Source organism: Pristis pectinata, chromosome 25 (assembly GCF_009764475.1).
Source record: "Pristis pectinata isolate sPriPec2 chromosome 25, sPriPec2.1.pri, whole genome shotgun sequence".
NCBI lineage: Eukaryota > Metazoa > Chordata > Chondrichthyes > Rhinopristiformes > Pristidae > Pristis > Pristis pectinata.
Genome location: NC_067429.1, coordinates 30,641,360 through 30,663,094, shown reverse-complemented (window position 1 = coordinate 30,663,094; position 21,735 = coordinate 30,641,360). Strand labels below are relative to the sequence as shown.

At 50.2% G+C, this 21,735-nt stretch overlaps 1 protein-coding gene across 1 annotated transcript; it reads left to right on the top strand.

Annotated features, from left to right (window-relative positions):
* Positions 1–524: 524 nt before the first annotated feature.
* On the top strand, positions 525–18,863 carry ccdc103 (coiled-coil domain containing 103). Its single transcript, XM_052038413.1, has 4 exons — positions 525–584; positions 6,755–6,906; positions 13,896–13,992; positions 16,573–18,863. The coding sequence occupies exons 2-4, from the start codon at positions 6,764–6,766 to the stop codon at positions 17,068–17,070; spliced, it is 738 nt and encodes a 245-aa protein (XP_051894373.1). The 5' UTR covers positions 525–584; positions 6,755–6,763; the 3' UTR covers positions 17,071–18,863.
* The last annotated feature ends 2,872 nt before the right edge of the window (positions 18,864–21,735 follow it).

Sequence of the window (21,735 nt, the reverse complement as noted above, 5' to 3'; positions counted from 1 at the left end):
GGCGTGCTACGTTGGCGCTGGAAGTGTGGCGACACTTGCGGGCTGCCCCCAGAACACTCTACGCACAAGACGCATTTCACTGTGTGTTTCCATGTACATGTGACTAATAAAGAAATCTTACAGCACAGAGGCAGGAGGAGGAGGCAGGTGATGGGGTGGGGGACAAGGATATTATGAAGGGAGATGAAGAGGGGCCACCGTGTGGGAGCAGACACCAACCAGCATGGGCTCGATGGGCTGAATGGCCTGGTTCCGTGCTGTACATTCCAGGGAGCCGGGCAGCCCCCTGTCCCGCCGGGAGACACGGCCTTACGTGCCCTCGTCCAGCGAGCGGCGGCGGCTGCCCACTTCAGTCGGCCGCCGGGCGAGCTCCTCACACACCGAGCGCCGACCCGCCCTCCCCCACCCCCCGCAGCTCAGCGCCGCCGCCGCCCTGTCACGTGTCAGCAGGCCCATTGTCAAGGCAACGACACGCGCGGCCCAGTGAGGGGGCGGGGCCTGGTCCCATGGCAACGGCTGCAGCGGCCGGGCCGGGCCGAGCCGAGCGGGGCCGGAGGCCGGGGGGAGCGGAGCGGGGGGAGCGGGTCAGTGCTCGGGGGAGAGGAGGAAGGGGGAGGGAGACGGGGAGACGGGGAGACGGGGAGGGAGGATGGGGAGGGAGGGGAGGGAGGATGGGGAGGGAGGGGAGGGAGGATGGGGAGGGAGGGGAGGGAGGATGGGGAGGGAGGGGAGGGGGGGAGGGAGGATGGGGAGGGAGGGGGGGAGGGAGGATGGGGAGGGAGGGGGGGGGGGGGAGGGAGGATGGGGAGGGAGGGGGGGGAGGGAGGATGGGGAGGGGGGGGGGGAGGGAGGATGGGGAGGGGGGGAGGGAGGATGGGGAGGGAGGGGGGGAGGGAGGGGGGGAGGGAGGGAGGGGGGGAGGGAGGATGGGGAGGGAGGGGGGGAGGGAGGATGGGGGGGGAGGGAGGGGGGGAGGGAGGATGGGGAGGGAGGATGGGGAGGGAGGGGGGGAGGGAGGATGGGGAGGGGGGGAGGGAGGATGGGGAGGGAGGGGGGGGAGGGAGGATGGGGAGGGAGGGGGGGGAGGGAGGATGGGGAGGGAGGGGGGGGAGGGAGGATGGGGAGGGAGGGGGGGGAGGGAGGATGGGGAGGGAGGATGGGGAGGGAGGGGGGGGAGGGAGGATGGGGAGGGAGGGGGGGAGGGAGGATGGGGAGGGAGGGGGGGAGGGAGGATGGGGAGGGAGGGGGGAGGGAGGATGGGGAGGGAGGATGGGGAGGGGGGGAGGGAGGGAGACGGGGAGGGAGGATGGGGAGGGGGGGGAGGGGGGAGGGAGGATGGGGAGGGGGGGGAGGGGGGGAGGGGGGGAGGGAGGGAGGGAGACGGGGAGGGAGGGGGGGAGGGAGACGGGGAGGGAGGGGGGGGAGGGAGGGGGGGAGGGAGACGGGGAGGGGGGGGAGGGAGGGGGGGAGGGAGGATGGGGAGGGAGGGGGGGAGGGAGGATGGGGAGGGAGGGGAGGGAGGATGGGGAGGGAGGGAGGATGGGGAGGGAGGGGAGGGGGGGAGGGAGGATGGGGAGGGAGGGGGGGAGGGAGGATGGGGAGGGAGGGGGGGAGGGAGGATGGGGAGGGAGGGGGGGAGGGAGGATGGGGAGGGGGGGGGGGAGGGAGGATGGGGAGGGGGGGAGGGAGGATGGGGAGGGAGGGGGGGAGGGAGGGGGGGAGGGAGGGAGGGGGGGAGGGAGGGAGGGGGGGAGGGAGGATGGGGAGGGAGGGGGGGAGGGAGGATGGGGGGGGAGGGAGGGGGGGAGGGAGGATGGGGAGGGAGGATGGGGAGGGAGGGGGGGAGGGAGGATGGGGAGGGGGGGAGGGAGGATGGGGAGGGAGGGGGGGGAGGGAGGATGGGGAGGGAGGGGGGGGAGGGAGGATGGGGAGGGAGGGGGGGGAGGGAGGATGGGGAGGGAGGATGGGGAGGGAGGGGGGGGAGGGAGGATGGGGAGGGAGGGGGGGAGGGAGGATGGGGAGGGAGGGGGGGAGGGAGGATGGGGAGGGAGGGGGGAGGGAGGATGGGGAGGGAGGATGGGGAGGGGGGGAGGGAGGGAGACGGGGAGGGAGGATGGGGAGGGGGGGGAGGGGGGAGGGAGGATGGGGAGGGGGGGGAGGGGGGGAGGGGGGGAGGGAGGGAGGGAGACGGGGAGGGAGGGGGGGAGGGAGACGGGGAGGGAGGGGGGGGAGGGAGGGGGGGAGGGAGACGGGGAGGGAGACGGGGAGGGAGGGGAGGGAGGGGGGGAGGGAGGATGGGGAGGGAGGGGGGGAGGGAGGATGGGGAGGGAGGGGGGAGGGAGGATGGGGAGGGAGGGGGGAGGGAGGATGGGGAGGGAGGGGGGGGAGGGAGGATGGGGAGGGAGGGGGGAGGGAAGATGGGGAGGGAGGGGGGAGGGAGGATGGGGAGGGGGGGAGGGAGGGAGACGGGGAGGGAGGATGGGGAGGGGGGAGGGGGGAGGGAGGATGGGGAGGGGGGGGAGGGGGGGTGGGAGGGAGACGGGGAGGGAGGGAGGGGGAGACGGGGAGGGAGGGAGGGGGAGACGGGGAGGGGGGGAGGGAGACGGGGAGGGAGGATGGGGAGGGAGGGGGGAGGGAGGATGGGGAGGGAGGGGGGGAGGGAGGATGGGGAGGGAGGGGGGGGAGGGAGGATGGGGAGGGAGACGGGGAGGGAGGATGGGGAGGGAGGGGGGGGAGGGAGGATGGGGAGGGAGGGGGGGGAGTGGGGGAGGGAGGGGGGGAGGGGGAGGGAGGGGGGAGGGGAGGGAGGGAGGGGGAGGGAGGGGGGGAGGGAGGGGGAGGGAGGGAGGGGGAGGGGGGGGAGGGAGGGAGGATGGGGAGGGAGGGGGGAGGGAAGATGGGGAGGGAGGGGGGAGGGAGGATGGGGAGGGGGGGGAGGGAGGGAGACGGGGACGGAGGATGGGGAGGGGGGGGAGGGGGGGAGGGAGGGAGGGAGACGGGGAGGGAGGATGGGGAGGGGGGGGAGGGAGGGAGGGAGGGAGACGGGGAGGGAGGGGGGGAGGGAGACGGGGAGGGGGGGAGGGAGGATGGGGGGGAGGGAGACGGGGAGGGGGGGGAGGGGGGGAGGGAGGATGGGGGGGAGGGAGACGGGGAGGGAGACGGGGAGGGGGGGGAGGATGGGGAGGGAGGGGGGGAGGGAGGATGGGGAGGGAGGGGGGGAGGGAGGATGGGGAGGGAGGGGGGGGAGGGAGACGGGGAGGGAGGGGGGAGGGAGGATGGGGAGGGGGGGGAGGGAGGATGGGGAGGGAGGGAGGGGGGGAGGGAGGGGGAGGGGGGAGGGAGGGAGGGGGAGGGGGGGAGGGAGGGGGAGGGAGAGGGAGGGGGAGGGGGGGAGGGAGGGGGAGGGAGGGGGAGGGAGGGAGGGAGGGGGAGGGGAGAGGGAGGGAGGGGGAGGGGGAGGGGGGGAGGGAGGGGGAGGGAGGGGGAGGGGTGAAAGGGAGGGGGAGGGGGGGAGGGAGGGGGAGAGAGAGGGAGGGGGGGAGGGAGGGGGAGGGGGGAGGGAGGGGGGAGGGAGGGAGGGGGGGAGGGGGAGGGAGGGAGGGGGGGAGGGGGAGGGGGGAGGGGGGGAGGGAGGGGGGAGGGGGAGGGGGGGGAGGGAGGGAGGGGGAGGGGGGGGAGGGAGGGGGGGGAGGGAGGGAGGGAGGGGGGGGAGGGAGGGAGGGAGGGAGGGAGGGGGAGGGGGGAGGGAGGGGGGGGAGGGAGGGAGGGGGAGGGGGGGAGGGAGGGGGAGGGAGGGGGAGGGAGGGAGGGGGAGGGGGGGGAGGGAGGGAGGGGGAGGGGGGGGAGGGAGGGAGGGGGAGGGGGGGGAGGGAGGGGGAGGGGGAGGGAGGGGGGGGAGGGGGAGGGGGGGAGGGAGGGGGAGGGGGGGAGGGGGGAGGGAGGGGGAGGGGGGGAGGGAGGATGGGGGGAGGGAGGGGGGGAGGGGGGGAGGGAGGGGGGGAGGGGGAGGAGGGGGGAGGGAGGGGGGGGAGGGAGGGAGGGGGAGGATGGGGGGGAGGGGGGGATGGGGGGAGGGGGAGGATGGGGGGGATGGGGGGAGGGGGAGGGAGGGAGGGGGGGAGGATGGGGGAGGGAGGGAGGGGGAGGGAGGGAGGGGGGGAGGATGGGGGAGGGAGGGAGGGGGGGAGGATGGGGGAGGGAGGGGGGGAGGGGGAGGGAGGGAGGGGGGGAGGATGGGGGAGGGAGGGAGGGGGAGGGAGGGAGGGAGGGAGGATGGTGGAGGGATGGAGGGGGGAGGATGGTGGAGGGATGGAGGGGGGAGGGAGGGAGGGAGGGGGGGAGGATGGTGGAGGGAGGGAGGGAGGGAGGGGGGAGGGTGGTGGAGGGAGGGAGGGGGGAGGATGGTGGAGGGAGGGAGAGGGGGAGGATGGGGGGGAGGGAGGGGGGGAGGATGGGGGGGAGGGAGGATGGGGGGAGGGAGGGAGGGAGGGGGGGAGGATGGGGGGGAGGGAGGGAGGGGGGAGGATGGGGGGGAGGGAGGGAGGGGGGAGGATGGGGTGGGAGGGAGGGAGGGAGGGGGGGAGGATGGGGGGGAGGGAGGGAGGATGGGAGGGAGGGAGGGGGGGAGGATGGGGGGGAGGGAGGGGGGAGGGAGGATGGGGGGGAGGGAGGGGGGGAGGATGGGAGGGAGGGAGGGGGGAGGATGGGGGGAGGGGAGGATGGGGGGAGGGAGGGGGGAGGGATGGGGAGATGGAGGGAGGGGGGAGGGATGGGGGGAGGGAGGATGGGGGAAGGAGGAGGGGGAGGGATGGGAAGGGGGGAGGGGGGATGGGAAGGAGAGGGAGGGGGGAGGGATAGGGAGGGAGGGGGAGGATGGGGGAAGGGGAGGGAGGAAGGATGTGGGGGGGAGGGGGGAGGATGGGGGATGATGGGGATGGAGGGAGGAGGGCAGGGGGTAGGAGAGGGGAGGAGGAGAAGGAGGAGTAGGAGAGGGGTAGGGAGTAGGAGAGGGGTAGGGAGTAGGAGAGGGGAGGAGGAGGAGGAGAGGGGGACGGTAGAAGAGGGGGAGGAGGAGGGGAGAAGGAAAGGGGGAGGGGAGGAAGAGGAGAGGGGTAGGGGGTAGGAGAGGGGAGGAGGAGGAGGAGAAGGGTAGGAGGAGGGGGGGAGGGGGTAGGTTGTACAGCACAGACACCAGCCCTTTGGCCCACCACATTCTTGCCCATCACCACTAATCCCGTTTGCCTGCATTAGGTCCGTGTCCTTCCATGCCTCGCTTATTTAAATGTTTGACAGAGGCACCAGAGGAGCATCAGGCAACTTGCTGGAGGAACTCAGTGGGTCAAGCAGCATCTGTGGGGGGTGGGGACGGTCCTGATGCAGGGTTTCCACCAGGATTGCAAACCACAAATTCAGACTAACCAATCTTTGTGGTTGAGCTGGGCTTCCAACGACCAACTTCACTGGGAATCAAGAGGTGGGACTGAGGTGGGGAGGGTTAGTGAAGGGATTTCCACAGTGCAGCTAGGGAGGGAGTTCGGGGATTTAGAACAAAAATGCTGGAAACACGCAGTGGGTTGGGCACAGTGCTTCAGGTCAATGACTTTTGGTCAGAACTGGACTTAGGTTGGGCTTGCAGCATTTATGCTCTCCAAAATTGAAGGTAACCCTGGCCCTATGGAGGATGAGGCTGGAAAGAAGAGATATGCCAGAGATTCCAAATTATTATGCAACACACACAAAATGCTGGAGGAACTCAGCAGGTCAGGCAGCATCTATGGAGAGAAAGACATTTCAGGTCAAGACTCTTCAATCTTGACCCAAAACAGCTTTCCCTCCACAGATGCTGCCTGACCTGCTGAGCTCCTCCAGCATTTTGTGTGTGTTGCTCCAGAATTCCAGCATCTGCAGAATCGCATGTGTTTCCAAATTATTATTTTGGATTCATAAAAAACACTAAAAGTAAACCAATAGTAGGAGATAGTGAAGTAACTTTCAAGAAGAGAAATTACAGTGGCAGAGCGGTTAGTGCTGCTGCTTCAGCTCTGCAGACCCGGGTTTGATCCTGACCTTGGAAGCTGTCTGTGTGGAGTTTGCCCATGCTCTCTGTGATAGATTAGGTTGATTCCTGGGATGAAAAAATGTTTGATAAGTGATCTTATTGAGATATATAAGATTCTGACATGGCTTGACAGGGTGGATCCTGAGAGAGTATTTCCCCTGGAGGGTGTATCTGGAACACGTGAAGCATAATTTCAGAATAAGGGGCCTTCTATTTCAAATGAGGGGCAACTTTTTTCCCTTGGAGTTATGAACCATTACATTGTCTGCCACAGAGAGCAGTGGAGGCTGAGTGATTGAATATATTCTAGGTGAAGAATGACAGACATTTAAACTATGAAGGTGAAAAGATGAATGGGAGAGAGTGGGAAGAGTGACGTTGAGGCCAGGATTGGATCAGCTTTGATCTTATTGAATGGATGAACAGGTTACAGAGGCTGACGAGGCTGACTTGTTTACTCCGACTTCTGTTTGATATTTTCTTACGTTCCACCAAATGGGGTGGCGGATCATTCATCCAGTTTGGAATAGTGATGTCCAGATTGGTTCCTAATCTGAATTGGAGCAATGACCAGATTTATGATAGATATTAATTTCAGCGCTAGCACCAGGTGGTTGCTTTGGTCAACAACAGCTTTATCATTCTCCAAATGATGCACTGTCTATATCTTAACATGTAATTTTCATTGTTTTCCAGTAGGTACAAATGGAAGAAAGTGAGACCATTGATTTTCAAGCTCTGGAGAGGGAGTTACAGGTAGCCTTGGCCCTTGATGAGAAACATAAGCGAGAAAATGACGCCAAGTTTAGAGCAATTCATCAGAAAGTGGGATCATATGAAGAATTTAGGTAATGATTCGTTTAACATTGCAAAGGAATGTCAAAATCTGTAGCTGGATGTTGTGGGTGCTAATGCACTGGGAAGTTTGCATCTTTTGTAGAGGGCATTCAGTGCCTCTGACTCCTCTGCACAAGTAACAAGCTTCCTATGGGTACTGTTCTTCACCAGCCTGTCTGAGTCCCTCTGACTGCTCCCTCTTTCTCCCAGGAGCACTTTACCACCTCTCCAGTCATCATTGCCTCATTCATTCATTAAATGCTAACATTCCTCAGTAACTGGAAGAGTACTGCTTGTCCTTTGGTATGTTCTCTTCTACGTTGCTGCCAGGTCATGGCTGCTAGGCTAAGTGCGAGCAGCTGTGAGAACTTACACTATCAGATAAGATAAGATAAGATATCTTTATTAGTCACGTGTACATTGAAACACACAGTGAAATGCATCTTTTGCGTTGAGTGTTCTGGGAGCAGCCCGCAAGTGTTGCCACGCTTACGGCGCCAATATATCACTAAAGAGTGCATGCTGGCACTAACAGAATGAGATGTTACACAGGGATACCTGACAGTGCTCTCCTGGGAATCTCACCATTGAAAATCACATAATTTATAGGATTTTCATAAACGGTGTTAGAATAACACACAACTACAAGTCTGCTCAGATATGAAGTTAAGAATCTGATCTGACCACCACCAATCTAAGGGAAAGAATTTATAATTTTTTTGGTACCCAACCCACACATTATTGGGCCCTGTCGGGTTTGGGTTGTGAGAAGGGCTATGGAATCCCCTGTCTGTTTACGTGCCATTCCAGTCCAAATCAGATGTTATGCTGAATAGACTAGTTCTTCCAGGAAAATGTGAGCCCTAGCTATTGTTCCCTATTGCTGGAACTTAGTGTAAACAACTAAGATAAGATTAGGATATCTTTATTAGTCACATGTATATGGAAACACACAGTGAAATATATCATTTGCCTAGAGTGTTCTGGGGGCAGCCCACAAGTGTCGCCACGCTTCTGGCGCCAACATATCATGCCCACAGCTTCCTAACCCGTACGTCTTTGGAATGTGGGAGAAAACTGGAGCACCGGAATCCGATGCAGGTATGGGGAGAACGTACAAACTCCTGACAGACCGCAGCCAGAATTGAACCCGGGTCACTGGCGCTGTAAAGCATTACGCTAACCACTGCACTACCGTGCCTGCATAGTATTCAGTGGCTGCATGGTATTCAAGTGCATTGCAATTCTCAAATTCTCTATGAAATGATCTGTGGTCATTTATTAGATCGCATTAATTTGGAACATATTTCAGAAACACTGATGAAAATTCATTTTTTAGAAATCCTTCAGACACTGGCCAATTATGCCTAATCGTTTCTGATGCTGTCTTTTTTACTTCACAAATTCAGTGCCTCATTTTCTGGTCGTAGTTTCTTTTCTGTTTCGGCTAGTTGATTTGGGACTGTGCAGTTCAGACTCAAAGGAAGGACTGTGGGAAGCCGACATGTGGAGGTTTGTCAACTTACACAAAGATTCAGTGCAGACAGATTGAGAAATGGGAACCAATTTTTGGGTTGCCTGCATTCTGGAAGGGCTATTTGCAGCAGTCAGCCTGACCACATCCGAAACTACTGAGTGCATTTATTTATAAAGAGTCAGCCTGACTCAACGTGAGCCCAATGACCTGTAATTTTTTTCCTACCGATCTGATGGAAACCTGCCGCCTGTAGTCTGGTTTTATCAGGGTTGGTTCAGCTAGCTAGGGCTTGTTGTCATTAAAATGCAGCAAAACAATTTCTAAAGGTACTTTTTTGGAAGTTCTTTGGAACATTCAAATGCTGAATAAGGTAGATTATAAATACAAATTGTTTCTTTTAATGTTTTGGTTCAAACTCTGTATTTTTGGGTTGTATGCATTACAACTTGACCTCACAATCTACCTCGTTATGACCTTGCACTGCACTTTCTCTGTAACTGTTACACTTTAGTTTGCCTTTTGTTATTTTACCTTGTACTACCTCAATGCACTGTGCAATGAATTGATCTGTAGAACGGTATGCAAGACAAGCTTTTCACTGTACCTTGGTACATGTGACAATAATAATAAACCCAATTCCAAAAAAAACAACTTGGATAATCACAGAATAATGGATTAGGGGATCACATTGTGAATCAGTAGCCACAGCTTGAATGAAAGCCACAGTTCCATTGATAGCATACTTGTGTCTAAGTCACAAGGATCTGGGTTCAAGTTTCACTCCAAAGACCTGGTGGGAAAATGAACAAACTGAAGCTCCACTGCTGTACTCAGGGAATGCTGCATTGTTAGTAGTGTAATCTTTCAGAAGAGACATTAAACCAAGGCCCTGCTTTCTCTTTCACTTGGAAGTAAAAGATCCATAGCATTGCTTTGAAGAGTGGCAAGGTGTATTAATGATGTCCTGCATTATATTTATTCCTATGTAAATGTTTCTAAAATGGATCATTTGCTCATTGACAGACCGCTGTTTCTAGAAGCCTGCTGTGCACAAACTATTTGCTTCCTTCTACCGTCCAGCCTCTCACAAACTTTCCCTCCCTCTACATTCCTGCTTTTCTACATGCTAAAATTAGCTTTTGTGTTTCTTACATTGCAATAGGCAGCTACACTTTAAAAACACTTATTTGGCTAAAAAGTTTTTGTTTGATGTCTTGAAGTAGAAGTGAAGGGCACTGTGCACATCCAAGTCTTTCTGAGAAGCTAGTTTCGGGCAACACTTCCACTGCCCGGCTATGGGTTCATTTCACAACTAGCAGTGACTGGGACTGGTTCAGAGCAACACTCTAGTGTTTTGGGACCGTTTTAAAGCAGGACTGCAGTAATAAGACTATTTCAGAGCAGCAGTCATGGTGATAGGGAACTGGAGAGTGTTATATGTGGAATTATAAATGGACAATCCAGTCCACAAATGCAATGGGCTAAATCTTGCTACAGTAAGGCATCTAATGCACATCCAGTTAGAGCTTTTGATGCAGTTTCAATTCAAATATGATATACCTGGTTATAGTAAAAGCTGTTAATGTAAAGAAAGACAAAAGGACAACTCAGGCTTTAATGAACTGTTAGGATTGAGACAGGAAACAAGAGAAAGGAACAGGATGATTTGGAGTCAAATCACATACAGAAAAAGAATATAAAAGATTGGATTGAGAGCAAGAAGAAATAGAGAAGTAAAATAAAATGTAAAGTTTGAAATTTCAAAAATCGTCAAGAAAAATTTATTACCTACAGTAATGTGATGCCAATTTAAATTATTCACATGGGCAAAAGGATTAATTGGGATTACATTCACATCACATTATTAAGAGTCCTTGCTCTGTTATGCATGAGGTCTGCTTTCTGTAATGAGTTTAAATTAATATGCAAATCTAACATGTTTGTAAAACTAACAGTGGGCTAAAGGCACAATGCTGTTTGTGTGAAATAAACAGCAGAATGGGATAAATCAGCCAGCGTGGTCTGGGGATTCACAGCTTGCAGTGTAACCCTTCTTTCCTTAGACTTACTGCCTATTTGCCGATTAATTAATGTATATCATTAACATGCAATTACTTTTCAAGAAAGAGTTGGCCCAGTAATTAGAAAAATCTTTTTCTAAGGTTCCTTTGTGCATCTCTACAGAATAGCAATGGATGCAGATGGAGCTGGCATCAGATAGTTGAAGCCTCTCACCCAGTGCTTTTGCAGAAGCTGAAGTTTTTGTTTAATATTTTAACAAGCCCAGGAGTATTTAGTTATGTTTGGTATTGTCCATAACTTTACACTTTGGACACGTTGCATTCTACCCTCACTTTAGAATTCTTTGTGTCTCCCCTGTGCCAGAAAAATCACTCCACTCTAGTGTTATTACTGACAACCTGAAGCAGCTTCTGTTATGTTAATTTGAAATAATTGTTAGTTGAATCTCCAGCTTGATTAAAAGCTCCATAATGCTTTTTAAATGTGGTGTAGAATTCAGTGGGTGGGATACAGAGAAAAAGGTAATACAGGTTGGAACTACCTAGTCTGGTACCCTTAGGACCTGACTGGTACCGGACCACAGAAATTGCCCCTGATCATCTTCCTCTGAGCAGGAGAATGGTCCTTTTTAAGTATAGATACTCCCTGGGCCATGTAAGGGTTCCGAGAACTGTCCATAACCCAAAGTTTCTGTGAATTGGAAACGCTGTTGGCTGAGATCGCTAAAGTTGCACTGGTAGGTTAATTAGCTACAGTTTAGTACCAATCATAGTTAATTTTAACATTGTGGCCCTTTGGCCCACAATGTTGTGCCGACCTTTAAACCTCGCCTAAGACTATCTAACCCCTTCCTCCCACATGTCCTATTTTAAATTCGTTCATATGCTTATCTAGCAATCTCTTGAATTTGACCAATGTACCTGCCTCCACCATCGCCCCAAGCAGTGCCTTCCATGCCCCACTCTGGGTAAAAAACCTTCCTCTGATATCTCCCTTGAACTTCCCACCCATTACTTTAAAGCCATACCCTCTTGTATTGAGCATTGGTGCCCAGGGAAAGAGGCGCTGGCTGTCCACTCTATCTATTCCTCTTAATATTTTGTACACCTCTATCATGTCTCCCCTCATCCTCCTTCTCTCCAAAGAGTAAAGCCCTAGCTCCCTTAGTCTCTGCTCATAATGCACACTCTCTAAACCAGGCAGCATCCTGATAAATCTCCTCTGCACCATTTCCAACGCTTCCACATCCTTCCTATAATGAGGCAACCGGAACTGGACACAGTACTCTAAGTGTGGTCCAACCAGAGTTTTGTAGAGCTGCATCATTACCTCATGGCTCTTAAACTCAATCCCACGACTTATGAAAGCTAACATCCCATAAGCTTTCTTAACTACCCTATCACCTGTGAGGCAACTTTCAGGGATCTGTGGATATGAACCCCCAGATCCTTCTGCTCCTCCACGCTACCCAGAATCCTGCCATTAACTTTGTACTCTGCCTTGGAGTTTGTCCTTCCAAAGTGTACCACCTCACACTTCTCCGGATTGAACTCCATCTGCCACTTCTCAGCCCAGCTCTGCATCCTATCAATGTCCCTTTGCAATCTTCGACAATCCTCCACACTATCCACAACACCACCGATCTTTGTGTCATCTGCAAACTTGCCAACCCACCCTTCTACCCCCTCATCCAAGTCATTAATAAAAATCACAAAAAGCAGAGGTCCCAGAACTGATCTTTGTGGGACACCACTAGTCACAGCCCTCCAATCTGAATGTACTCCCTCCACCACAACCCTCTGCTTTCTACAGGCAAGCCAATTCTGAATACACACGGCCGAACTTCACTGGATCCCATGCCCTCTGACCTTCTGAAGAAGCCTACCATGTAGAACCTTGTCAAATGCCTTACTAAAATCCATGTAGACCACATTTACTGCACTACCCTCATCAATCTGTCTGGTCACCTCTTCAAAGAACATTATCAGGCTTGTGAAACATGATCTGCCCTTCACAAAGCCATGCTGGCTGTCCCTGATCAGACCATGATTCTCCAAATGCCCATAGATCCTATCTCTAAGAATCCTTTCCAACAGCTTGCCCACCACAGACGTAAGGCTCACTGGTCTATAATTCCCTGGACTACCCCTACTACCTTTTTTGAATAAGGTGACAACATTTGCCACCCTCCAATCCTCCGGTACCATTCCCGTGGACAACGAGAACTCAAAGATCCTAGCCAACGGTTCAGCAATCTCCTCCCTTGCTTTGTGGAGCAGCCTGGGGAATATTCCGTCAGGCCCCGGGGACTTACAGTATCTGTCCTAATATTTTCTAACAGCTCCAACACATCCTCTTTCTTGATATCCACATGCTCTAGAACACTAACCTTACCAACACTGTCCTCAGCATCATCAAGGCCCCTCTCCTTGGTGAATACTGAAGAGAAGTATTCATTGAGAACCTCACCCACTTCCACAGCTTCCAGGCACATCTTCCCACCTTTGTCTCTAATCAGTCCTACCTTTACTCTCATTATCCTTCTGCTCCTCACATAAGTGAAAAATGCCTTGGGGTTTTCCTTAACCCTACTCGCCAAGGCCTTTTCATGTCCCCTTCTTGCTCTCCTCAGCCCTTAAGTTCCTTTCTTGCTACCCTATATTCCTCAAGAGCCCTATCTGATCCTTGCTGCCTGCACCTTATGTATGCTGCCTTCTTCCTCCTAACTAGATGTTCCACCTCTCTTGTCACTCATGGTTCCTTCACCCAGCCATTCTTTCTCTGCCTCACCGGGACAAATTTATCCCCAACATCCTGCAAGAGATCTCTGAACAACGACCACATCTCCATAGTACATTTCCCTTCAAAAATGTCATCCCAATTTACACTCGCAAGTTCTAGCCTTATAGCCTCATAATTTGCCCTTCCCCAATTAAATATCTTCCTGTCCTCTTTGCCCCTATCCTTGTCCATGACATTGCTAAAGGTTAGGGAGCGGCGGTCACTATCCCCCAAATTCTTACCCACTGAGAGATCTGTCACCTGACCTGGTTCATTACCTAATACTAGATGTAATATGACATTCCCTCTAGTCGGCCTGTCAACATACTGTGACAGGAATCCGTCCTGGACACAATTAACAAACTTTGCCCCGTCTAAACCTTTGGTACTAAGCAGGTGCCAATCAATATTTGGGAAGTTGAAGTCTCCCATGATAACAACCATGATAAAAATATGAACTATTTTAGATCATAGTTAGATCTTAGTTAGAATTAGTTAATTAGTATAGATCTGTACCACAGATTCAAAACATGCTGGGCCACAGGAGTTGGCGGACCACAGAATGTTGGAGAAGAGAGTTTCAACCTATAATTCCTATTTAATTTTGTGACTGACTTTCCTTTTAAATTTGCTTGTGATGGCAAAATTAGAAGTTAGAAGAGATGGAAATGTGAAGAAATGCAGTGAGTAAATCCTGTCTAACCACTTTAAATTCTGTAGGGATATTGTGCTAGCTTCACATTTGAAGCCCCTGGAATTGCGAGACAAGTTGGGAGCAAGAAATCAACCCTGGAATACGTGTGCCAGATTAACGAGTGCAAAAAGCAGTGTTTAAAGTGGGATATCCAAGGTCAGTATTCAGTGCTCGAGTAAGGAGATTCTGGAGTGTTGGGGTCAATGGCATTTTCGGTTCATCCTTAGAACTCTGCAAAATGTGATCTTACTAAGATATTTATGAGTAAAGGATTTGGAAGGGTAAGTAGGAATAAAGTATTTTTCCTGTGGGAAAGTCCAGAAAATGGAGGCAAAACCTTAAAATTAGTGCCAGTAAAAACAATTGTTTCTGTAGAGGGTACTGGAAGTTTGAAGTACTCTTCCTCAAAAAGCAGTTGAGGTTGGGGATCAACTGAAAATATTAAAACAGAGGTTGATATTTTTGGTAGGCAGGGGCATTGAAGGGTAGGTGCGCAGAGGTTCAAATGACTATTTCTACAAATACCATATAATACTACATCAAAGTTCTCTGTGGGGAATGGTCTTTACTGACCACTATCCCGCCACCTCATGCACAGGGCTTCTTATACAGTCATGTAAGTAGCTTTTAAGGAATTCTACTGCCTTTTCTAAGTTCTTTTTTGATCATCTTGCTCTTCCTTTCCTCTGTGCAAAGCTACATCAAGTTCTAGCCACATTCTTTTTATCTCTCTCCTGGTCATTTTGATCTTCCTCACAAGATGGTGCAAGAGAAATATGAGGAATGCCATTCAACTCAAGAAGGTTCAAAATTCCAGAAAAGCAGTGACGCATTCAAACTGATAACTGCTTCTTAACTGATATTAGGACGTCTTTCCTAATATTAGACTTGTTTGACTCAGGTCCTCTGCTCGCTTAATTTAAGTGAAATTTGATTTTTCCTTTTCTTTACAGTGTTATCCTCCACACAGTTTCCCTTTGTTATACTTTTGCAAGGTGGAAAAATCAACTTTGTCCATATTATTTGTGCACCGGTTTCCTTTTTCCTTCAATTTCCCTTTTTCTGTGTTTTCATTTATTTCAATCTAATTTCTCTGTAACTTCTATTTGATTTTTACTTGCATCTTATAATTTTACGTGCCTGTGATGCTGCTGCAAGTTTTTCATTGTATCTGTACCTCACCGTCCTTGGAACAATAAACTCGAATTGACATTCCTTCTATGCCACTCCCTTTTCTCACTTGGTAAAGCAGCCTGTATAATCAAAGACCCCACCCACCCCGGACATTCTCCCTTCTCCCCCCTCCCATTGGGTGGAAGATACAAAAGCCTGAAAGCACGTACCACCAGGCTCAAGGACAGCCTCTATCCTGCTGTTATAAGACTATTGAATGGTTCCCTAGTACGATAAGATGGACTCTTGACCTCACAATCTCCCTTGTTATGGCCTTGCACCTTATTGTCTGCCTGCACTGCACTTTCTCTGTAACTGTAACACTTTATTCTGCATTCTGTTATTGTTTTACCCTGTACCACCTCAATCCACTGTGTAATCAATTGATCTGTATGAACGATATGCCAGAGAAGTTTTTCACTGTACCTTGGTACATGTGACAATAATAAACTAATTTACCAATTTGCCACTTTTTTTTGTTCAGTACTTGCTTCATTGTTTCCACCCCTACATCAAACCTTTGGGGGCAATTCCTGTATCTACCACCAACCTCTCCCAACATCCCTGACATCCCATCTTTTATTGTACAAGCAGTTAAACATTTCTGGACAATGGACAGAGCATGAGCAGGCATCCAAAGGCACAGACCTTCTGAGACTCATGCTTGCTGCCTTCAGCATATTTTCTTGTCTGTGCAAACAATCTCTTCTCAATCTCTCCTTTGGGCTGCCTCATGGAAAAACACAAACTATAGCTTTGATTTGGGTGAATACTGATATTGAAGGAAGCATTTGGGAGGAGGGGGCTGGTGTATGATGGTAATGCTGTGAACGGAAGTGCAGTGTATTAGTGCTTGGGTGTTACTTGCCATGGAGCAGGCCCAATGCAGTTATGTTCCCATGGTTACCGATGGGGTGGCTTCCCCAAATTCTGCTGTGGGAGGGGTGCTAGGCTCTTCTCCCAGGAAGGAGGTCCCTGTACTCTACAGTAATTCTCTAATCCCTCCTAACTGCTAGTTACTGGGCAGTATTGAGCTGGAAGATGTAGTTCCGGTAGCTGATTCAAGTAGCTTATAAATCCTGGTGCAAGTGAGCTGAATTCTGTAATAACATCAGACTGCTGTTTACGTGTTAATCCAGTCCTTCATCAATCAGAGTATTTTTCCCTTGGTTCCTTCCATTGGAACAGTCACTGTTTGTGTATTCATTGACATCACTGCAGGATTTTCGGACACCCAATGTTAAGATGAATCACTCCCATTACTCTGGAAACAACTACACTTACATGTAGAGCTCCATTTACACCATCTTAGTTCTCTAGTTCAGCTTCATCCTCAAAAGAACACTCGGTTGTCTTAAGTGATGGTTGAATGTAGCCTCTTTGAGTGAGAATGCTAAATTAATGAGATTGTGGACATGTTTTCTGCATCGAGTCCATGTCCCTGCAGAATGGGGTTGAGACTGCCTGACTGTCACTGTCATTGAAGCAGCATTGTTGGAAAACATTGTCTTATAACTCATGTTGCTTTAGAGTGAAGACAGTATCATGCTAACTCTTCCCAACTCACAGCACACAGATTCCCAGCCCAGGACAGCAGCGGAGTTTAGCCGTGACTGGAGAAGGTATTATTGCACAGGACCAGAGAAGTATGCCTTCCTTCTCACCTTAGGTGCCCAGCTCTTAGGAAACATATTCCATGCTGAAATAGGATTTGGACTCCTTGGTGAATTCCTGGTCATACTTTGCGATCATTTCCAACCGGGAGATGCCCAAGCTATTTATTGGATCCTGCTGCATCTCTCTCAAACTCAACGGTTCAGCCTGAATGTGGATTTCCTGAGCAGCAGAGAGAGGGAGAAATGCCAAAGGCTTTTTCAACTGCTGGAGGAGAAGCTGGGTGGAGTTGTGCAGCAGGGAGGTGAGACAGAGCAGGATCCTGAGGAAACTACAAAAGAGGAGCATGCTGCTGAGGAGGCAATAAATGTGATAACACTCCAACAATTAATGAAAGCATACAAGTTTAGCTAGTCCAGTCTTTATAACTCTGAACTACTCTATCCCATTTCAAATTTGGGAATTCCCCTGCATTACTGTCTGTACAAAATCTGATTTTTTAATTTCTAAATGGGAGTGTCAGTCTAAAAACCAGTATAAGAAACAGCAGCAAGTGTAGGCAGTGTGACCTTTCAGGCTTGTTATACATTTCAATAAGATCATGACCACATTTCAACATCAACTCTGTCCCCATGTCCCTTGATTTCTTGAGTGTCCATAATCTATTAACCTTGATCTTGAACATAATAGATTGAGCATCCACAGCCCACGATGAAGAATTCCAAAAATTTGTGGTATTTTTGCTTTGTTAATTCCCCTGTTGTCCATTCAGAGCAATTTAGTCCCCTCTGGAATGTAGACATTTGAAACAGGCAGTAGTTTGTACAAGACAAATGCAATAACCACAATCCGTCTGTGTTAATTTTGGTTTCAAAGTTGTCAGTTGCAGTGCCTTAAGTGCTCAGGTTGCCTAAAACAAAAAGCATTTCCAATGAATTTATGCTGATAGTTTATTGGCTTGAATCAAATCAATTAAATCACTTTTTGAACCATTGGTGTTTGAAAGTTAATAATAAGTAGATGAATTGAAAAAAACAAGCCCATCTGTTCAAGTACTTCCAGACCAGATGTATTTTTGAAGGACTTTTATTTTTACTGGTGTTTCAATATGTTTTATTACAGGTTTAATGTAAATAGCAGCTGAACTTTCGACGATAGCTGCTCTTAAAGTTTTTAATTTTTAATACAACCTCTATAAACCAGCCATTGCACACAGCAGGAAAAGTGTGCACCAACACTCTTGCTACATGCAGTAGGGACTATAACATTTAAATAGTTACAATGTCACATTTTGGCTGTTACTTGTTTTCTTGGGGTTGGCTAATGTCTTGATTACTGTGCAGATACATGTGCACCTTCTGGCAGTGACAGTATTCCTAGAATACTGTCTGCTGAGACTGGGAAAAATAAATTGATTTTTAAGGAAGTTAGTGATTTTCACGCTTCCCACCCATCACTCAAATAAGGAAAAAAATATTTATCAGGATTTCCATTTCTCCTCAATTTAGTTTCTAAAGCATTTTGTTTATCAATTAGTTGAAGCTGCTTGATGGAATTCATTACAGAGGACCCCTCATTACGTGCACATTCTGGGCAAGCTGTGGCATGTACATGCATATTAACTCAAGCTCTGAATTCTAGTTGTTGCCCTGGCCTCAATTCCTGCTTCCCTGCTCAGGGTTTGGTATCTATCACCATGTCCTTTCCTGGTCCCAATTCCTACTCCCTCTCCAAGCCCTGGCATCCACTCTTTCCAGACCTGATTTTTCCCATGAGTCTGAATGGATGACTTCGTGCCAACATTTACTGCTTTTTCAGATTCTGCCTGGAGCATATGGCTGAGTTATTAATCTGGAAGTTCTTTACTTGGGCTGTTCAGCTGGGGGTATGAGCAGATAATCCCAGCTCTGGAAGATCACATATGTCAACCTTCTTCGAGACAATCCAGATAGAGAATGTGTAGATGATTTTGCCATCCCTGAGGAAGTGGTCTTTAGGAGGGTGGGCATCTGATATTGAATGTCTTGCTCTTTGTGTCAGAATCCGCGATGTATATTTTGCGAATGTGTTAATGTCAACAGAATACACAGCCCCTTGGATAGGTTCTTAATGGCTATCGGATGTTTACTTTGAACAATAACACTAAGTCTGCTGTTATCTTTATGTTATCAAATTTTGTTTAATGCATAAAAAAACAAATAAAAAGATTACTTTCTTGACATTCCTTTTGTGTGAATTTTCCACTAATCCAGACAGAATTGTGAGTACTGAAGATTATAGGATATTTACCCTCCTTAGGAATTCAATGGGTCATTTAACTTCAGGCAATGAGAAGCGAAAGTGGCTGAAAAATGCCTTTGATGCGGGAAGTTTGTTACCTCTCTTTTATCCGATCAATCCCTGCATGACAAGGTAATGCTCCCTCTACTAAAGAGTTTCGGATCAGCATAAAAGTAAGTGAAGCTGCGGTATTGTAATTTATTTCCCCGACTGCAGCCATTCCGTGGTTTCTGCCTTGTCAGTGGATGCTGAATAAGGGATAGTTTTGATCTGTGTGCACAGGCCACTACCAACTTCTTCAAGACTGGCCTGCTCACTTCTGGGATTCTTACAAGGAGACTTCTAGCACATTATTAGCTGGATTTGAAGGCAGCCCCCAGGGATAAAGGGTTAATATTTAACCCAACCATATCTATCATGCATTAGTACCACATCCTGCTACTATACAGAACTTGAAAATGTCATCACTTTTGCTGCCAGTTTCCACCCTGCTCTCACGTTTACATGGTCCATCTCTGACACTTCCCTTTTTGAAGCGCTCTGTCTCCATCTCAGGTGATAGACTAGCCACTAACATCTTTTAGAAGCCCACAGACTCCCACTGCTACCTTGACTATACATTCTCTCACCCTTTCTCCTGTAAGGCCGCTGTTCCTTTTTATCTGTTTCTTCGTCGCCATTGAATTTGTTTCTGTGATGAGGCTTCTGCTCTGGTGGTGTTGAAATGTTCTCCTTCCTGAAACATGGCTTCCCCTCTGCCATAGTGGATGGAGCTCTCAACTGCATTTCTTCTATTTCCCATATGTCTGCTCTCTCCTCTCTGGGACAGAACAAAAATTGAGCTCCCCTAGTACTCCCCTTCCACTCCACCAGCCTGCACATTCAATGTAATATCCTTTGCAATTTCCACCAACTACAGGAAAGATATCAATAAGCTTGAAAGAGTGCAGAGAAAATTTACAAGGATGTTGCTGGGACTCGAGGACCTGAGTTATAGGGAAAGATTGAATAGGTTAGGAGTTTATTCCCTGGAACACAGGAGAATGAGGGGAGATCTTAAAGAGGTATACAAAATCATGAGGGGTATAGACAGGGTGAATGCATGCAGGCTTTTTCCCATAAGGTTGGCTGAGACTAGAACTAGAGGACATAGGTTTAGGGAGAAAGGTGAAATATTTAAGGGGAATTTGAGGGAGATCTTCTTCACTCAGAGGGTGGTGTGCGTGTGGAACGAGCTGGCAGCGGAAGTGGAGGATGTGGATTCAATTGTAACGTGAGAGAGGTTTGGATAGGTACGTGGATGGGTTTGGAGGGATGGTGCAGGCAGATGGGATTAGCCATAAGATCGGGTCAGCATGGACTAGATGGGACAAAGGGCCTGTTTCTATACTGTAGTACTCTATGACTCAAAACTCTTTAACATGATCCCACCACAGGTTACTCTTTCCCCTCTCCTCCCATGTTTGCATTTTGCAGGGACAGATCACCGTGACTCTCTGGTCCGCTCTTCCATCCCTACCAACCACTCCCTATTCCATGGCACCTTCCCGTGCAACTGGAGGAGATATCCATTCACCTCTTCCCTTCCTTGGACTCAATTCACCATTCCAGGTGAATCAGTGACTCACCTGCACTTCTTCCAATCTAGTCTACAGCATTCAGGGTTCATAATGTGGTGTCCTCTACACTGGAGAAACCAAATGCAGATTGTGTGACCCCTTTGCAGAGCACCTACACACAGTCCACAAAAGTGACTATGTAACTTCCTGTTACATAGAACATAGAGCATTACAGCACAGTACAGGCCCTTCAGCCCACAATGTTGTGCCGACATTTTATCCTGCTCTAAGATCTAACCTTTCCCTCCCTCATCACCCCCCATTTCTCTATCATGTGTCTATCTAAGAATCTCTTAAATGTCCCTAATATATCTGCCCCCCACAACCTCTGCTGGCAGTGCGTTCCACGCACCCACCACTTTCTGTGTAAAAAAACTTACCTTTGACATCTCCCTTATATCTTCCTCTACCTTAAAATTATGTCCCCTTGTGTTAGCCATTGTCACCCTGGGAAAATATCTCTGACTGTCCACTCGATCTATGCCTCTTATCATCTTGTACACCTCTATCAAGTCACCTCTCATCCTCCTTCCCTTTGAAGAGAAAAGCCCTAGCTCACTCAACCTATCCTCATAAGACAAGTGACCTACATTCGCCTTTAATTTTCAATCCACTGCCAGGTTGAGGCCCAACTTAAACTTGAAGAACAACATCTTGCATCTAGGTACTTTGCAACCTGGAATGAACACTGAATTTTCCAATTTTGGGTAAGCTGCTCTCTCATAGTTTCCCACTATCACACTTATGCCCCTTTCCTATCCTGTTACTTTACAAAACCTCGCTAATGCTCATGTGTGACTGCTGACTGGAGATTAAAGATAGAATACCAATCATCCTTGTAAGACATCACTAAGCATTTTACAGTCAGCACTGTGAAGTAAAATTACTGCTGTGGAAAGCTCAGCAGCTAATTTGCACAAAGCAATGAAATAAATTACCCAATCATATTTTAGTGTTGGTTCAGGGACAAATATTGTGCACAGTCTTAGGGAGAAGAACATTGCTCTTCATCGAATAATGTCGTAGGATATTTTACCTTGGCCTGAGAGGATGGATCTTTATATCTGTCTTGTTTGAGTGATGGTGCATTGCAGTAGTTCAATGCAGGTGTCACCGTCTTTACAGCAATTCTGGTAATGGAAATTCGCCCTTACAGAATTCACAGACAGAAACCAAAGAT